The following is a 20,034-nucleotide window of genomic DNA, read 5'->3' on the forward strand; positions in this document are numbered from 1 at the left end:
GCTCCTTTTCCACCTATCCACTCCACCCTCCCCTCCCTGACCTATCACCTTCATCTCCTCCCCCACTCACCCATTGTACTCTATGCTACTCTCTCCCCACCCCGACCCTCCCCTCGCTTATTTCTCCACGCTTCAGGCTCTCTGCCTTTATTCCTGATGAAGGGCTTTTGCCCGAAACGTCGATTTTGCTGAAGCTCCTCGGATGCTGCCTGAATTGCTGTGCTCTTCCAGCACCATTGATCCAGAATCTGGTTTCCAGCATCTGCAGTCATTGTTTTTACCTTATCAACTTTTATAGTCAATGCCCTGACCAAAGTAGGCCAAGCCTACCATATGCCTTCTTTACTACCTTATCCACTTATGTTGCCATTTTCAGAGAGCTATGGACTTGTGTCCCAAGACTTGAAATTTGTATATTAATATTTCTGAGGGTCCTGCCAATTTCTGTATGCTTTCATCTTGCATTTTATCTATGAGAATACATCACCTCACACTTGTCTGGATCAAACTCCAACAGCCCCTGCCCAACTTTCCAACAGATCTATATCCTGCTATATCTTTTGACAACCTTCCTCACTATCCACAATGCCACCAATTTTATGTAATCTGCATTCTACTAACATTTTCATCAAAATTCTTATATACATTACAAACAACAGAGGTCCCAGTGATGATCCTTGCTGAACATTACTGGTCAGAGTCCTCTGGTCAGAATAACACTCCTCCACAGCTACTCTCTGTCTTTTATGATCAAGCCAATTTTGCATCCAACTTACCAACTTGCCATGGATCCGATGTGACTTAATATTCTGAACTAGCCTACCATGAGGAACCTTGTCAAATGCTTTACTAAAATCCATGTAGACAATATCGACTGTCCTATCCTCATCAATCATCTTGGCCACTTCCTCAAAATGACAGAATTATGATCACTGTTCCCAAAATGTTCTCCCACTGAAACTTGATCACTTGACCAGGCTCATTCCCCAATACAAGATCCAGTATGGCCCCTTCCCTAGCTGGACTATCAAATATTGTTTCAAGAGACGCTTCTGGGTGCACCTAACAAATTCTGTCCCATCTAGGCCGTTTCAGTAAGGGAGAGTCCCCATCAATACCGGGGAAGTTAAAATCACCCACAACAACCACCTTGTTGCTTTTATACCTTCCAATGATCTGCCTACATGTCTGTCTCTCTATCTCCCCCTGGCCAATGGAAGCACTACAGTATCGCTCTATCATAGTGACTGCACCTTTTTTATTCCTCAGTTCCAGCCATATGAGCCCTCTAAGATGCTCTCTCTTAGTGCACCTGTGACCATCTCCTTAATCAATGATTCCTCCACTCCCTTTACATCTCTCTCTATCATACCTGAAACATTTAAATCCTGGAACATTGAGTTGCTAGTCCTGTCTGTCTCTCATACCTCATACTACATCATACCTCCATGTACTAATGCAGGCTCTAAATCCGTCTGCCTTGCCTATTATACTTGTTGCATTAAAATAAATACATTCAAGACGCCAAACCCACTGTATTCATTAACCTGGCCTTGCCTGTCTTCCTAATAGACTTACTGACCTAACCTCTATCTTCTCCTCAATCATTCCATATGCTGACATACCGCTCTAGTTTAGACCTCTTGAGTGGCCCAAGCAAACCTCCCTGCAAAGATATTGGTGCCCCTGCAGTTTAGGTGCAACCCATCCTTCTTGTAGATGTGCCTCCTGATCTGGAAGAGATCTTAATAATCCAGATATCTGAAGCTCTCCCTCTTACACTAGCTCCATGCATTCAACTGTATTGTCTTCCTAGTTCTGGCCTCAGAGATATCCTTGATCCTGGCACCAGATTTTATTTAACAAAGGATTTTTTAAAAAATCATGACAAAGCAACATCATCAGTAGAAAAGCAAATGTAAAATATATATTTTGTCATCCAGGTCTTCCTCAAGTCAATCACATTGTCTATGCTGAACACGCCAACATTGACTCAGTGAAGCAATCTCTTCATTAACATTGTGAGCTGATAATTGAGAGGAATCAAAATAGTAAAGGAGGCAGTCAACCTCTGTGGAAATAAGTACTCGTTCTTCAGTCAGGAAAACAAGCACAAATCACTGATTGCTAATAATTATTTAGATATAAAATAATGTGATTTTGTACTAACTTCTATTTCACCCACAAGTGTTCACTCCCAATTAAATAACACCAGTGAGAAAAGTAGAAATCATCCATCAGCAAAAATTATACCATAACATTAATTATATTGTTAAATCAACAATAACATTCTTCAGAGGAGCAGATGCCTTCATAATTTAGAAAATGTGGTGCAGTAATTTGAAATTAACAGTAAGTTCATAACAGGTTATTCTATGCAATTTTATATATACTATGTATACATGGCCGGATTGAATACTTACTCCAGAAACAGATGCAATCATGTGTTTCTGTAGGATTGTTGATTCAGCTATTTTTGTTCCAGCATCTGCACAAACAAACTAGTGAGAATGACAGAGAGGTCCATTAGTTTAGATATCAGCCTTCAAGCCATTTATTCACATTCTCATTATTCTGTAACTGCAACCTTCAAATGTCAGTTGCATATATCACTCCTGTACAAGGTTGTCACTTACTTCAGTTATAACACAGGTAAATTATAGCTTAGTTGTTCCAGTAAATTTATTTGATTTTCTTTTCCTTTAAACAGGAATGACATGTGCTGTGATTGTGACCATGGTATGTTACGAATCATGTTCCTCGAAGATCACAAGATAACTATGGTTGACGGTGGTCATTCAGTGCTTCTAAATTTGTTTATCCAGAAGATCTTCACAGTTCCCCACATCTCAGTATCTAACTGCTTTGCAGATGTTTCTAGGGGTGTGATTCTGCTAGTCAATATCTGTTGCTTGTGTAGGGAATAGGAACATCTCCAATTTTTCCCTACAATGTAAATCTTTAACCCTGCATATCTGTATTGAGTTTTCACTACGCTGTTCCAACACTTGGGTTTCTCTCTTGTGTTCCAGACATTCTATGCAAAGTGTAGACTTACCAGAGCTCTGTACAGTTAGATTATGATTTCCTCTGAATTAAAGGCTTGCAAATTAACAGTGGCTTTGCTAATTTTTGCTGGGTATTCATTAGATATATTTAATGCTCAGCCAACTAATACTTCTAGATATTTTCAAATTCATTCTTAGCTATTTGAATTTCATTCATAGAAGACATTTGTTGCTTATTTTCCCTTCCAATTTGCAACATGTTATATTTACCTGCATTTCAAATACTTTGTCCACTATTTCTATTGCTCCTTTCAATCTGGCAACAAGAGCACATTCAACCATTTTGTTCTGCCCATCTAGAAACAGATGCCAAAACCCAGCTCTTTACTACTTCGCTTGACCTATAATCACTTCAGTGCTATCAAATTGTCTGGCCATCATCAAGTCAAGGCTGAGTGAAAATGTTCTCCAGCTAAATGTCAGGAAGAATCAAAATTATTTTTGTTCCCCTCCATAAAAGCTGTTCCCTTGTCCCTTACTCTGTCCCCTTCCCATGTGATTAAGCTCAATAGATCTTTCAAACTGGCACATGATTTTGGGTCAGAACTATAATATGAAAAGTCCACATCCCTTATCCCATTAAGTCCACTTTGTATCACACCCTGAACACTGCCTCTCTGCCAAAACATTCAACCTTTTGTCTTCTCTTCACTTGTTTTCTCAATTGCACCCTTATTGGGTCCCTTTCCTGCACCCTCCATAAACGCTTGAACTCTGTTGTACGTAACCTATTCTGCTGCAAGTTCTATTCTCCCATGAATCTGTTCTCACTAGCTCACACTGCCTCCTAAAACATTCAACTTAAAACTTCCCTAATCTTCAAATCCTTCTATGGTCTTTAGTTGTCCTATCTCTGGATGCTCCAGCTATGGTTTCCGCTTGTCGCACCCTAGGTACAGCCTTCAGCCCCAGTTCTCACTTCCTCTTCATGAAACTGGTTACATGAAACCCCTCTGCTTCTTGACAGTTTTCTCCACTTTTAAGAACCTAAGGATTACTTAAATATTCAGATCTCCATGATGTCATCAGTATGCAAAACCCTGAGCAGGGGAGAGCAGCTATAGTTTCTGAAAATGAGAAACCCATCGTCAGATGAATGACGGTTTAGAAAAGACACAGAAGTTAAGCTTTATTTTAGATATGTTTGTGGGTCAGAATGCTCAGGAATGTACATTGTGCCCTCAAAGGGACTCCCTTGTGTAAATCATCCACACCCTACCCCAACCTGATTATGTCACCAACATTTCCCACATCTAATCATAGTTGGAGCCTTCCCCAAATTCCTGAGGTTGGTCAGAGCCAGCCTTCCCCCAAGGTGATTGCAGCCAGATCCTTCCCTATCCTTCAGTGATCACTGGGGCAAGTTCACAAATGTTTCTACTGCCTACCTCTACCCTGTGGCCAGTTATTCTACTTTCTTGAAGTGTTCTGGCTATACTCTCCAGGCTCTAAGCCTTGTCAGATTTATCACCCATGGTCACTATTGGATTCTTGCACACCTCTCCCACCAAAAAAAAAGCCTGTGTGCTCTGAAAATTTGTTGCATAACAAAACAATATCAAACTCAATTAATTTTACAATGGCTACTCATGCATTAATTTGGCTGTCTGTTTATAATCAAATAATTTCTTACCACAGTCTTTAAGAAATGTTGCTAGAACAAAATCATTACAGTTAGAAATTTGAAAATAATTTATTCAGCAAGTTATAGTTAGAATTTTCTGAAAAATGAATTGCCTCCTAACATAGAATATTTGACCAAAACTTTACCTGCACCAGCAACAATAGATTGGTGTCTGGTAATGGTGACTTTAGCTTCAGTGCTTGTAACAATTCCAATACAACACTTCGTGAGAGGTAGAATTTATCCCGTTCCTGCAAGACACAAGCACAAGATATTACAAAATCCATGAGACACTTTGATGACTTTCAAACAGCTTGCTAAGCATCTATTACTGACCATCTATTACTATTCTATGTTATAAGAAGTCTGATGCATTCAAGGACCACAAATACATGAGAAAACCTAGAATTATCAATTTTCATAGAAGAGAAACAATGGCCTCATTTTACCTTATTGAATGCTCGATGACACAAACCACACAATTCAACAAGATACGCAAGGCTGAAGACTCCATTCTGAATTATAAAACTCAGCAATTTGGAAAATGGCTCCAAAAGGCTCTATAATCAAACATAATGAAAAATTAGGGAGTAAGACATCAAGTTAATTTAGAGCTAAAATAAATCTTACACGCAGAAATGGGAAAAATACAACAGACTACAATCAGATGAGGAAGACCACCTATGCTTGGAATGCAGGAGACTGGGGGGAGGGATACTAAATGACTGTTTTGCAGCAGTATTTACTGTGGAGAAGGATATGGAAGATCGAGAACTTGAGAAAAGAAATAGCGACATCTTGAAAAATGTCCACATTACAGAGGAGGTGGTGCTGGATAGCTTAAAATTCATAAAGGTGGATAAATTCCTGGGACCTGATGAGGTACCTTACAACTCTGTGGAAAGCTAGGGAAGTGATTGCTGGACCTCTTGCTGAGATATTTGTACCATCGATAGCCACAGATGAGAAAACTAGAAGTTGGCTAACATGGTGTCACTATTTAAGATAGGTGGTAAGGAAAAGCCAGGGAACTAAAGACTGGTGAGCCTGACATTGGTGGTGGGCACGTTGTTGGAAGGAATTCTGAGGGACAGGATTTGCATGTATTTGGAAAGGCAAGGACTAATTAAGGATAGTCAACATTGCTTTGTATGTGGAAAATCATGTCTCACTTACATGATGGAATTTTTAGAAGTGATGAAGAGGATTGATGAGGGCAGAACAGTGAATATGATCTATATGTACTTCAGCAGGGCATTTGACAAGGTTCTTCATGGTAGACTGGCTATCAAAGTTAGATCATATGGAATACAGAGAGAACTAATCATTTGGACATAGAACTGGCTTGACGGTAGAAGACAGAGGGTGGTGGCGGAGATTTGCTTTTCAGATTGGAGGCCTGTGACCAGCAGTGTGCCACAGGATCAGTGCTGGGTCCACTGCTTTTCATCATTTATACCAATGATTTGGACACGAACAAAGGAGGTATGGTTCATAAGTTTGCAGATAACACCAAAATTGGAGGCGTAGTGGACAGCGAAGAAGATTACCTCAGAGTACAACGAGATCTTGATCAGATAGGACAATGGGTCAAGGAGCAGCAGATGGAATTTAATTTAGATAAGTTTATTTTACGTAAAAGGCAAATCAGACCAGAACTTTTACACTTAATAGTAAGGTCCTAGGGAGTGTTGCTGAACAAAGAGACCCTGGAATGCAGGTTCATTGTTCCTTGAAAGTGTTGTCTCAGATAGACAGGACAGTGAAGAAGGTGTTTGGTAAGCTTGCCTTTATTGGTCAATGCATTAAGCATTGGGAGGTCCTGTACAGGACATTGGTTAGTCCACTTTTAGAATACTGTGTGCAATTCTGGTCTCTCATCTATTGGAGGGATATAGTGAAACTTGAAATGGTTCAGAAAAGATTTACAAGAAGGTTGCCAATGTTGGAGGGTTTGAGCTATAGGGAGAGGCTGAATAGGCTCAGGCTATTTTCCATGCAGCATTGGAGGCTGAGGGGTGACTTTACAAAGATTTATAAAATCATGAGGGGCATAGCTAGAATGAATAGACAAGGTATTTTCCCCTGGTTGGATGAGTCCAAAACTAAAGGGCATAGGTTTATGGTGAGAGGGGAAGGTTTAAAAGGGACCTAAGGGGCAACTTGTTTACACAGAGGATTGTGCATGTATAGAATGTGCTGCCAGAGGAAGTGGTGATACAATTACAACATTTAACTGGATGGGTACATGAATAGGAAGGATTTAGAGGGATATGGACCAAATGCTGGCAAATGGATTAGATTTATTTAGGATATCTAGTTGGCGTGGATGAGTTGGACTGAAAGGTCTGTTTCCATGCTGTATAGCTCTATGACTCTCCAGTCTATTATTACAAATTCATATCACAATAAATTTGTGTAGCTTGTATGGTAAGAATTAGAATATCATATTGCAAGCAGTTTAGTTTGAAAATTTCCCTGAAGGGGTTATTTCAAGCTAAGAAAGTTTAAGATCAGTTTAAGATCAAATTTAAGGAAGAGGCAATTAGGTTTTCAGGTCCTGGAAATGTGCATCCATTAAGTTAAATGCTATGGTTCTGATAGAAAAGGGAATTCACTTCTCATGTGAGTACTATAAAGAAATATGGTTGAGATTAATGGGATTGTAATTTACTTCGTGTTTCCAGAAACTCCATACTTGTGCTATATGTAACACATATTATTTGGTTTATTCTAGTTTGTTTTTCTTTTGCACAATAATTTCTGCTTTATTGTTAAAACTGAGTCTGCAGCATTAAGTGTTTATATTTCAGTCAAATACCACTCTGTTACAACCAAAAGAAAATTCCATAATCTCTCAAAAGAGATTTCAATCTGGGATCAGATTTGATCAGTAATAACATTAGCTTGGATCCTAACAGTGCAGCCTTCTAACAAGATGTCACCAGGCACGGGCCACACACACAGACAAACAATAGCCCCCAGCAGGCAGCTTAGAGACCAATGAGTAAAGGACCAGTGGCACAAACATGCCTCCACACTCAAAAGTCAATTACAAATGGTATTGTAAATAGAATGGTACCTTTTTGTGGTTTTTTTTATTTTAATAGTTATATAATTTACCAGTGTGAGAATTTAGCCATTTACAGTTCTATATTTCAGCTTACAGGGTACAGGTATGGCCCTGCAGAATCAAGGGAATCAATGTTTCACTTAAAGTCGTTCTGCTTATAGTGATGATTTCAGGAACACAACCACAACTTCAAGTGAGACCTTCCTGTAATTTTTTTAAAACAATTCTATTGGGATGGCATGGTGGTTAACAACACCAGGGACCCGGGTTCAATTCCAGCCTTGGGAGACTGTCTGTGTGGAGTTTGCACATTCTCCCAGTGTCTGTGTGGGTTTCATGCAGGTGCTCCAGCTTCCTCCCACAGTCCAAAGATGTGCAGGTTAGGCCAAGTTAAACTGCCCACAGTGTCAGGGGATATGCTTGTTAGGTGGATTAGCCATGGGAAATGCAGGGTTACAGGAATGAGAGGGATGGTGAGTCTGGATGTGATGCTCTTCAGAAGGTTGGTGTGGACTTGTTGGGGCAATTTGCCTAATTTTTCACTGTAGGGATTCTATTCTGTTGTGAAGTGGTCCTAACACTTTTCCACATTCTGAGGTCCTGACCTCTGTGGTGCTGCTGTGAGGAGGCACAGAGGCCAGGCATCTACCCATCGTTGAGAAATTCAAAGCAGATTTACTTGTGCATCATCTAACAAACACTTAGAGAAGTACTAGCTGAGACCATTATAAATCATTTATCCCTTTCGGGTTACAATATGATATTTGGCAAATGAGTTGCCTGCAAAGAACATGAAAGCAGACATGAAGCATACGTTGCATCTGTTTTTATCAAAAAGGACGATTCTACCTTGGTTATAATGAGAAAGGAAATTCAGTCCCTACAAAGATTATAATTAATAACGAGGATGTATTGTATAGACTGACTGTTCTTAAAGCTGACAAGGCACTGGGACAAGATGAGATATTGAGATTAGTGTGAATGAAAATCGCAGAGGCACTGACAACGATTTTTCAGTCTTCCCTAGATTCAGCCCAGGACTGGAGAATTGCAAATTTTACATCTCTGTTCAAAACATGGGTGCAAGGAAAGCCAAGTAACTACAGATCAGTCAGTTTAACAGCAGTGGTTTGGTGAACTTCTGGAAGCAATAACCTGGGACAAAATTAATAATCAGACGAAAAAATGCAGATTAATTAAGGAGAGCCAGCATTGGTTTCTTTGGCGAAAGTCATATTTGACTAACAAACGAGTGTTTTGATGAGATAGGGTTGATGAGGGCAATAATGTTGGTATGCTGTTCATGGGCTTTAAGAAAGAATCTGACATAGTGCTGCACAAAAGACCTGTGAGCAAAGTTAAAGCCCATAGTATAAAAGAGATAGTAGCAATAAGAAAGCAAACTTGCTTGAGTTGATAGGAAGCAAACAGTACTGATTAATCTGGATGTAGGTTTGCTCCCTGAGCTGGAAGGTTTATTTCTAGATGTTTCATCACTCTACTAGGTAACATCTTCAGTGGGCCTCCAGGCGAAGCACTGTTGATAATTCCTGCTTTCTATTTATATGTTTGGGTTGGTGATGTCATTTCTGGTGATGTCATTTCCTGTCCTTTTTCTCCAACGGAACTCTATCAACAAACACATTGAGTTACACCCCATCTACCACCCCCTGAGAAAAGGAACAGGAATAGACATCACCACATGAAATGATGTCACCACAGGAAATTACATCACCAACCATAGAAACCCAAACATATAAATAGAAAGCAGGAATTATCAACAGTGCTTTGCCCGAAGCCCACTGAAGATGTTACCTAGTAGGGTGACGAAACATCTAGAAATGAACCTTCCAGATCAGGGAGCAAACCTACATCTAGAACCTCAACCTGAGCTAAAAATCTTCGCAAAATTCACTCAGTACTGATTAGTTTATGATTTAAAACTGAAGGAAGATTTGTAGTTGAGTTCGCCAGGAGTCACTATTGGCATTCTTGCTTTTCCTGATAATATATTAATGATATAGACTTTGGGCACAGTTTCAAATTTGCAGATGATAGGAAACTTGGGAGCACTGCAAACCATGAGGACAGTGTGGAATTTCAAAAGGACACAGACATATTGGTGGAGTGGATGGGTAATTGCCTTATGATGTTCAATGTAGAGATTTGTGAGATGATGCATTTTATTAGAAAATGCATGCAGACACAATATAAAATAAAGGATACAATTATTAAGTGTGTGCAAGAACTGAGGTTTGGGTGTACATGTAACTCATTAAATGTGGAAGGCTCGATTAAGAGAGAAACTAAGAAAGCATACAGTTTCCTCAACTTTATTAACAGGTGTACAGACTACAAGAATAAGAAAGTTATGTTGAACATGTATAAGACACAAGTTTGGCCTCAGCTAGAGTATTAAATCTAGTTCTGGGCACCACACTTCAAGTCTGAGAGAATGCAGATGTGGTTTACAAAAGTTGTTTCAGGAATGAGAAATTTCATCTACATAGATAATTCAGAAAAGCTGGGACTGTTCTCCTTCAGAGTACTGTGTTCAGTTTTGGTCACCTTGCCATAGGAAGGATGTTATTAAACTGGAAAAAGAGTGCAGAAGAAATTTACAAGTTAGGTGCAAGGATTCAAGGGTCTGAGGTTAGACAAGCTAGGACTTCTTTCTTTAGAGCATAGGAGACTGAGAGGGGATCTTATATATGTGTATAAGATCATGAAAGGCATGGATAGGGTGAATACAGTCAACCTCTTTCCCAAGGATGGGGAATGGAGGAATGGAGGGCATCGGTTTAAGGTCAGATGTCCCCTATAAAATGAGGTTAGGGCAGGAACACAAAACTATCCCTGCTTCGTCATGTTTTTTCTTAGTCAGGTTGAGTCCAGTAGACACCTCACATCCATGTGGTGAGAAAGAAATTGAGTTAATTATGAAGGCAATTAAGAGCTTCTGGCCAATACCACATGGGTTCCATGCTATAAATAAAGGAACAGGAGTAGGCCATTCAGCTTATCGAGCTGTTCTGATTTCAATGAGATCATGGCTGATCTCTGGCCTAACTCCATACATCTGCCTTTGGCCAATATCTCTTAAAAACTTTGCTTAACAAAAATTGTCTATCTCAGATTTAAAATTAACATTTGATCCAGCATCCACTGTCATTTGTGGACGGTAGTTCCAAGTCTTGCCTGCTTTGTGAGAATGGTTAGCCACTTCTTCTTGTCATTAAGAAAAATGACTTATGCTCTTGTCCTCACTGCACTACTGACCATCTCCAAAGAGGAATATGTGTCTGTCTACTTCCATCCTGAAGCTGTTTTTAACCTTGCCACTGGATTGCTGCAATTACAGTTGCCATTCTGAGAATTGCCAAAGTTCTTTAATCAGAAATTCTTCAATGTTGCTGTAGGAATATTTTGATCAGTCAGGGAGACTAAGCTGGGTTGCTGGTGTGGTGACGGGTATAGTATTGGTAGTGTGCTGGTGATAATTAGTGCACTCTGGGAAAGAGCAGCAGCAAGGCAAGAAAAGCAAAGTCAGAATCCCACCCCATAAATGGTTCTGTTATTCAGATTGCAACTGAGCAAGGAGACAAGGAGCAAAACAAGGATGGAAATTTCCACACAGCGGCTTTTACCCCATTACTGTAAATTCAGGGGAAATGTAATGAAAACTGACTTTATGAACATAGAAGGGGTTTTCACTGCAGTTACAGTGAGGTTGTGGCAGAAAAGTGGAGCAGCTCAGATGAAACTCCCACCAAAGATTAAAAACCAAGATTCTCAGTAAGAGGCATAGATTTAAAACTGAAAAGGTACCAACAACACAAAATAAATAAGAAAAACACTGCACAGAGGTAGCACAGAATAAATATATGAAGAAACTAGAAACTGAATTGAAACTGAACCCTCCAAGCCACCCACCATCCTGACTTGGAAATATGTTGCCACTCCTTCATTGTCATTGGTGCAAAATCCTGGGATTTCCTCCCTAATAATATTGTGAGTCTACCTACAGCACAGGGATTACAGTGGTTCAAGAAGATAGATTTACCTTCTTGAGCAACTAGGAGTGGCCAGCCAGTGATGCTCATGTCTCATGAGTAACTAATAAGAATTAGAGCAAAAAATTCCTAAAAATAAGATATGTAAAAATCAACATCAAAAAGTGTGGCACTGGAAAAACGCAGCAGGTCAGGTAGCATCCAATGATTAGGAGAATCAAAGTTTCAGGCATAAGCCCTTAATCAGGAATGGGGAGAGGGCACCAAGGGGACTGAGAGATAAATAGGAGGGGCGTGTGGCTTGGGAAAGGTAGCTGGGAAGGTGATAGGTAGATGAAGATGGGGGTTTATGGTGATAGGTCAGAGCAGAGGGTGGAGCAGATAGGTGGGAAGGAAGATGGACAGGGAGGACAGTTCAAGAGGGTGGTGCTGAGTTGGATGGTTGGATCTGGGATAAGGTGGGGACAGGGAAGATGAGGCAGTTGATGAAATTGACATTGATGCCGAGTGGTTGGAGGATCCCAAGGTGGAAGATGAGGTGTTCTTCCTCCAGGAGTCAGGTGGCTTGGATTTGGCCTTGGAGGCAGCCTAAGACTTGCATATCCTTGGCAGAATGGGAGGGGGAGTTAAAGTGGTCAGCCACAGGGCCTACAGCAGAATAACAAAAGCAAAATAGTGAAAGGTAAACTTTAAAAGAGAGCAAAGAGTGAAAAGTAGCTTTAAAAAATTGCATGTGTTCCTCTTGGGAAAATAAAATCCACTATCAAGTCATAAAATATTTTAATAAGCCACACTAGCACTAGCTTACCCTTGTTGCACTTGTGGTAGGTATCTTGAGAAGACATATCATGATTGCTAAACTAGAATCCAAGCAGCACTGCAAATAAAATGCAAGTTATCAATACTTGGCATGTTGTTCGGGAGTTATTTTCTCAGTAATTGACAAACATAATACAAATGTTTATCACATTCAAATAAGTTGCAATTTTCCATATTATATAAATTAATATTTCATAAAACCAACTTTTTAAAACTCTTTCCAAGTTATAACATTTGCAGGTTTGAAAGATAGGCTTGAGACACAAACCCAAGGCTAAAATGCTGCAAAGCTGCAACCATGTGAGATTCTTTTTTAAACAAAAAGAATAAAAGATACAGGATGTGTTGGTGCATGACAGAATAAACGTTTGTTCATGAAATGACATCAGACTTTATTAGGTGGGGCAATTTGTGTTGCCATTTCTGGTTCGACCTTGGATATAACATTAGTTTTATTTTTAACTGGTGTACTAATGAACTATAGATGTTTAATTTAAAAAATTTTATAATTGAAATATGGGTGGGCAAGGCAAATGCTGTCATGAAGTGAGCTATACATGGAGGAAAGTACACCAACTCAAAATCAACTGTTCAGATCAATAACATATTAAATGTGTTACCAATGTTGTTAACCCTGCAATCAATCACTGCTGCCGCACACCACAGAATATATTTTTCTTCTCTGGTAATATTTTCCGTTAACTTTGCACTGGTGGGACTGTTAGGAGAGTTACCATATGGCAAGTTCCACTTGTGGGCAATGTGATTTGAGTGGAATTGATCTGTAATTTTATTTAACTGACTAGCTCCACGTGTTAAAGTCCTCTGGCTGTTAGTGCAATGCTGTAAAGCTACTGCTTTGTTTTAGGGTTTTCCTGTTGCATTTTAGGTTATTGTTTCAAACTCTCACAACCATTAGGTGCTCTGATTTCCAACATCGGCATTCCTCACTTTCTACTAGCTACAAACTTAACTCTAGAATTATTTTGGGTCTCATTGTTCAGCTACACAATGGGCAAAATTGCTAAGTTACAACAGTGCAATGATGTCTATAGAAGTAGTGCTTTGGGTTTCTCCTGTGAATCTGTTGTGGAGAATATCCAGTTTTGAATACAGTATCAATTCTGTGTTTCACAGATGTTGCACGTACAATTTCTCAAGAATAGCTGGTTTCTCACTTTAATTTCCTTTAGAGTGTAACATTAGATTTTCATTCCATTACAGTGAAACATGCTGTTTGTCGTATAATCTCAATTGGTTAAAATCCAACAACTATAATAAATCACTGCTTCAGGAAATTGGAACATGTAATTTATGCAACCAGTATACTATATATTCTTTTAGACTATTGTTTAAATGGTATAGTAGCACAGCATTTTACAGTAACTTCACTGTACGGCTCTTATGAAAATAGTATTGTTACTGAAAAATCAGTTCGCCAATCAATTGCTCATTCTTCTGGATGTCAAAGGAATAACATCAGGACGAAGTAGCAGTTCATATTGACTGATATACCATAGCTAGTTTCTCCCTACTGTACAGTACAGTTACTCTATTTTGGAGCCAATCAAAACTGAGAGGAAAATCTCAAAGCACTACTTCTATGGACAACATTGCACTGTTGTAACTTAGCAACTTTGCCCATTGTGTAGCTGAACAATGAGACCCAAAATAATCCAAGAGTTCTGTTTGTAGCCGGTAGAAAGTGAGGACTGCAGATGCTGGAGATCAGAGTTGGGAGTGTGGTACTGGAGAAGTACAATAGGTCGGGGAGTCCGGGGAGTGGGAGGCTTGACGTTTCGGGCATAAGTCCTCCATCAGCAATTCCTGGTGGGGGGTTTGTGCCTGGGGTGTTGATTTTCCTGCTACTCGGATGCTGCTTGGCCTGCTGTGCTTTTCTAGCACCACACTCTCGACTTCAATTTGTAGCTAATGCAGATTTAGCTAAATCTCAGCCAAAGTATACAATAGGCATCATTGTCCTGGGGTTAGGGAAGGGAGGGGAGAAAATAACCTGTTAGGATTCCCAAATTCTGGGGATTAAATGTTTGAAGGTTCAGCAAGATTACAATCAATGTTATGATACCTGCTGTGAAATAGCCTTATCACATTTGCAGCACCCACTTCCGAATAGAGAGAAAAAAAAACAACTAAAGCAAGGATTGCTGTCTATGGGACAGTTCACCAGGAAGCTGTCACTGACTTTTGGAAAAGGAAGGGTAGAAATGAACTAATTATTGTAAGAGATGGGAATAATACAAGCAGTGTGTATATAATAATATTTGTAGGTTTAGCTGGAAGCTGAGTACCAGATAAGGCAACAAAACTACTGATTTGTGCAGTGATATTTCATAATTTCCTTAATTTGAATGGTTTAATTCAAATGGGTGGCACAGTAGCTCAGTGGTTAGTACTGCTGCCTCAGTGTCAGGGAGATGGTTCAATTCCTGCGTCCGACAACTGTCTATGTGGAATTTGCACATTCTCCTCGTGTCTGCCTGGGTTTCTTCCCATAATCCAAAGATGTGCAGTTTAGGTGAACTGATCATGTAAAATTACCCAGTGTTCAGGGATGTGTCGGTTAGGTAAATTGGCCACGTTAAATTACCAACAGTGTTCAGAGATGTGTAGGTTAGGTAATGTAGAGTAATAGGACATTAGTCAGGGGTAATGTAGAGTAATAGGGTAGGAGACTAGGTCTAGGTGCATTACTCTTCGGAGGATGTGTGTGGACTTGTTGGGCCGGGAGGACCTGTTTCCATACTGGAGAGATTCTATGATGTGGAAATGCTGATGTTGGACTGGGGTGGACAAAGTTAAAAATCATACAACACCAGGTTACAGTCCAACACATTTATTTGGAAGAACTAGCTTTCAGAGCGCTGCTCCTTCATCAGGTAACTAGTAGGGCAAGATCATAAGACACAGAATTTATAGCAATTTATAGTGTCATGCAATTAAAACAATATATTGAACAAACCTAGCGGGATCTTGTTCAGATAGGCCAATGGGCTGAAGAATGGCAGATGGAGTTTAATTCAGATAAATGCAAGGTGCTGCATTTTGGGAAAGCAAATCTCAGCAGGACTTATACACTTAATGGTAAGGTCCTAGGGAGTGTTGCTGAACAAAGAGACCTTGGCGTGCAGGTTCATAGCTTCTTGAAAGTAGAGTCACAGGTAGATAGGATAGTGAAGAAGGTGTTTGGTATGCTTTCCTTTATTGGTCATAACATTGAGTATAGGAGTTGGGAGGTCTTATTGCAGCTGTTTAGGACATTGGTAAGGCCACTTTGGAATATTGCGTGCAATTCTAGTCTCCTTCCTATCGGAAAGATGTTGTGAAACTTGAAAGGGTTCAGAAAAGATTTATAAGGATGTTGGAGGATTTGAGCTATAGAGAGAGGCTGGAGCTGTTTTCCCTGGAGCATCGGAGGCTGAGGGGTGACTTCATAGATGTTTATAAAATCATGAGAAGCATGGAGAGGATAAATAGACAAAGTCATTTCACTGGGGTGTGGGAGTTCAGAACTAGAGGGCATAAGTTTAGGGTGAGAGGGGAAAGATATAAAAGGGACCTAAGGGGCAAGATTTTCACGCAGAGGATGGTGCGTGTATGGAATCAGCTGCCAGAGGAAGTGGTGGAGGCTGGTACAATTACAATATTTAAACGATATCCGAATGGGTGTATGAATAGGAAGGGTTTAGAGGGATATGGGCCGGGTGCTGGCAAGTGGGACTAGATTAGGTTGGGATATCTGGTTGGCATGGACGAGTTGGACCGAAGGGTCTGTTTCCATGCTGTACATCTCTATGATTCGATGCTATTAAGTCTTTCATCTTTTAGAATGGGCTGCAGGTTTCGGTTCATTAATATGTAAATCCCAGAACTTCTTTTAATTTGCATTCTCAAGACAACTTAGGGTTTTATAAAAAAAGGTGACATATCAGCTCAGATGTTTGTTCAATGTATCATTTTACTTGGATGACACAGTGATATTTTGCTATCAATTCTGTGTCTTATGATCCTGCCCCACTAGTTATCTGATTAAGGAGCAGCGCTCTGAAAGCTAGTACATTCAAACAAACTTGCTGAATTGTTGTGTGATTTCTAATTTCATAAAATATTTCTTCAGTTTTGATTCGCTGTCCAACTCTTCAAATGTCTATTAAATTAAGTGACCTGTTCAGACATTTGCAAATCATTTTGCCGAACATACAGAGCCAAACTGGATAGGGTCATAAACTGATATTGCATTAGCTGTTATCTTTTGCTTCCAATTATGCAGCTTGCGAATTTAAATGATTATGATGTGTACCAATATTGAGCATGCTATTAGGTTCTTCCATGCCTGATTAGGTGTACAAAGTTGAGAGAGGCTGGCAGGACTTAAATTATTTAATGCGTCCTCCATCTCCCAGAAGACAAGGTGTATTGTGGCTGAATCTGGTCCTGCAAGTAATTCTAAAAATGATTTTGACATGAGGAACAATTAATAATGGCACAAAACATTTACAGCAGTTGATTGTCAGTCATCATTTAACTGGTGCATTTGCCGTGGCAATGTTTCTAATCAGAGGTCACTTTCTAAATAATCAGCACTCTCTTTTCATACAATATAAAATGTTGTTCTCCTTTTGTATTTTGTCCCAATGAGTGCAAGACGGAAAGCTTCCACAAAATGTGCCCTTTCTCAGCTTTACTCAAGTTCTGTACAATCAGATAACCATTGTACATCAACAGGAAGTCTTCGGTACAGCTATATAGTTTTCTGCTAACCACTCAATATACAACTAGATTTATAATATAAATATGCAGAAAAATATCATACTTAGTTTGTCATATTCATTCATTTATATGTCCAGATGGCATATGGATCATTAAATTCTTCCTTACCTTCAATGGCAGTATGCACGGCAGTTTGGTCAGAAATGTTTGAAACTGATTGCATATTGTAGTCCACAGATTGCTGGGTAAATCCATAGGCAGAGCTTCCATGTAAGTGGCTATGTTATCTAAACAGCGAAGCATGGCTCCTCCTGCTGGCAGGTTCTTCTTGTTGTTTAAACCCTGTGCCACATTTGCATCACAAATATTCAATGTGATGCCGCATTAAACAAAGACATACTTTATTTAACAGTTATCACTTTTCACCTGGAATAATAGTTAATTATTTACTTTATCTCTATAACATGGTATTTCCTAAATTTGCCAAGAAGGATTTCTAACTTATATTTTCTTTCTAAGCTCCACAATACCTCCAGTAGTTGATTCAATGCCGCCACTGAACTCAGCTCATTGAAGTCCATTAGAGACGAGGCCAAAGTTCGAAGGAAGCTTCCATCTAACATCAAAATAAAATTACAGTTTCAAAACTTATTTATGCATTTGGGAAACTGTTAAATATTGGTACTCTGCATCAAAAGGCCACTGCATCAGATATTTATTATAAATTATCATACCTTTAATGTTGCTTTGGAAGAGCTGTGGAAGTATACCATTGGGAGCAAGCTGATGAAAAATGCAGCGTAAAAATTGCTTTGCCACACCAGCAGCATTGCCAGGAATCATCATGCTTAAAAAATATAAAATGTATATTTCACAATTTGTTAAAAATTTATGCAAACATCGATCATGCAATGTCATATTTTAGAAGGAAATGCAAAAATAGCATTCCAAACTTGACAAAGAGATCATGAAAAAATCTGAACATATTACTTCAAAACAAAGCCCCTAATTTCTCACAAAGAGAACAGCATATACATATAATGAAGGATTTGCACCACGTAGGTCCTAGGTTTAATCCACAGTCTGTAATAAATCAGCTGATTACAAATGAACCAGCAGGATAGATGGCACAAAATCATGGCAGAATTGGAGTATTAATTAGGTGCTTAACTGTGTGAAATTGGTTTTGATTGATGATTTATCCACGCTATTTATAAGAGCAAGCGAAAATTGTATTGGTTGGACTGCAGGTACAAGACATGGAACGGAATGATTTTATTTGGAAGAGATTCAAGTGTATCAAGATTAGATTCCAGATTAATACCTTTCTATCGCTTCTTTCCCACAACCCCTCTGACTGACTCTTCGCTCATCTGAGACCAACATCCTGTTCCTTTGATTTTGTTTCCAATTACCAACTAAAACTCAATCTCCCCTTCTGGGCTTGCTGACTTGTTAAAAGTTCTCACTCTTCAGGTGCTATTCCTCTCTCCTTTAAGTCTACCATCATCATAATTCTCCTCAGAAAATCCTTTTTGATTTTATTTGATGTATTATTGTCACGTACTGAGATACAATGATAAGTAATGTCTGCATGTAATCCAGTTAAATCATACCTTATGTAATAGAACAGAATGCAAAAAATTGTATTACAGATAAAGAGAAGATGCAGAAAAAGGTCAACTCTAATGTATGAGAGGTCCATTCTTAAGTCTGATAACAGTGGGGAAGAGGCTTCTTGTATCTTTTGGTGCATGTTTTCAAGCTTGTGGGTCTTCTGCCCAATGGAAGAGGGTGGAGAAAAGAGTATAATCAGAGCAGGAGGGTCCTTTGATTATTTTGGCTGCTTTCCCAAGGCCATGGGGATATAAATAATAGACAATAGACAATAGGTGTAGGAGTAGGCCATTCTGCCCTTCGAGCCTGCACCACCATTCAATATGATCATGGCTGATCATCCTTAATCAGTATCCTGTTCCTGCCTTATCTCCATAACCCTTGATTCCACTATCCTTGAGAGCTCTATCAAACTCTTTCTTAAATGAATCCAGAGACTGGGCCTCCACTGCCCTCTGGGCCAGAGCATTCCACACAGCCACCACTCTCTGGGTGAAGAAGTTTCTTCTCATCTCTGTCCTAAATGGTCTACCCCGTATTTTTAAGCTGTGTCCTCTGGTTCGGCACTCACCCATCAGCGGAAACATGTTTCCTGTCTCCAGAGTGTCCAATCCTTTAATAATCTTATACAATCAGATCCCCTCTCATACTTCTAAACTCAAGGGTATACAAACCCAGTCACTTCAGTCTTTCAGTGTAAGGTAATCCCGCCATTCCAGGAATTGACCTCGTGAACCTACGCTGCACTCCCTCAATAGCCAGAATGTCTTTCCTCAAATTTGAGACCAGAACTGCACACAGTACTCCTACCATATGGTCTCACCAGGGCCCTGTCCAGCTGCAGAAGAACCTCTTTGCTTCTACACTCAATCCCTCTTGTTATGAAGGCCAGCATGCTATTAGCCTTCTTCACTACCTGCTGTATCTGCATGCTTACGTTCATTGACTGGTGTACAAGAACACCCAGATCTCTCTGTACTGCCCCTTTACCTTACTTGACTCTATTTAGGTAGTAATCTGCCTTCCTGTCCTTGCCACCAAAGTGGATAACCATACATTTATCCACATTAAACTGCATCTGCCATGCATCTG

The 20,034-nt window shown here is 39.6% G+C and overlaps 2 protein-coding genes across 5 annotated transcripts in view; one reads left to right on the plus strand and one right to left on the minus strand.

Annotated features, from left to right (window-relative positions):
- Nucleotides 1–20,034, plus strand: part of prima1 (proline rich membrane anchor 1) — a 255,369-nt gene that overhangs the window by 192,261 nt on the left and 43,074 nt on the right. The window lies entirely within an intron of this gene.
- LOC122553429 (protein unc-79 homolog) overlaps nucleotides 1–20,034 on the minus strand; it is a 218,242-nt gene that overhangs the window by 34,142 nt on the left and 164,066 nt on the right. For all 4 annotated transcript variants that reach the window (XM_043697181.1, XM_043697182.1, XM_043697180.1 and 1 more), the window contains 7 exons: nucleotides 18,060–18,172; nucleotides 17,856–17,941; nucleotides 17,494–17,667; nucleotides 12,587–12,655; nucleotides 5,142–5,252; nucleotides 4,839–4,943; nucleotides 2,424–2,501 (listed from right to left, as the gene is read on the minus strand). In XM_043697181.1, the coding sequence (XP_043553116.1) occupies nucleotides 2,424–2,501; nucleotides 4,839–4,943; nucleotides 5,142–5,252; nucleotides 12,587–12,655; nucleotides 17,494–17,667; nucleotides 17,856–17,941; nucleotides 18,060–18,172 (736 nt within the window). The remainder of the gene's footprint in view (nucleotides 1–2,423; nucleotides 2,502–4,838; nucleotides 4,944–5,141; nucleotides 5,253–12,586; nucleotides 12,656–17,493; nucleotides 17,668–17,855; nucleotides 17,942–18,059; nucleotides 18,173–20,034) is intronic.

Source organism: Chiloscyllium plagiosum, chromosome 10, assembly GCF_004010195.1.
Source record: "Chiloscyllium plagiosum isolate BGI_BamShark_2017 chromosome 10, ASM401019v2, whole genome shotgun sequence".
NCBI lineage: Eukaryota > Metazoa > Chordata > Chondrichthyes > Orectolobiformes > Hemiscylliidae > Chiloscyllium > Chiloscyllium plagiosum.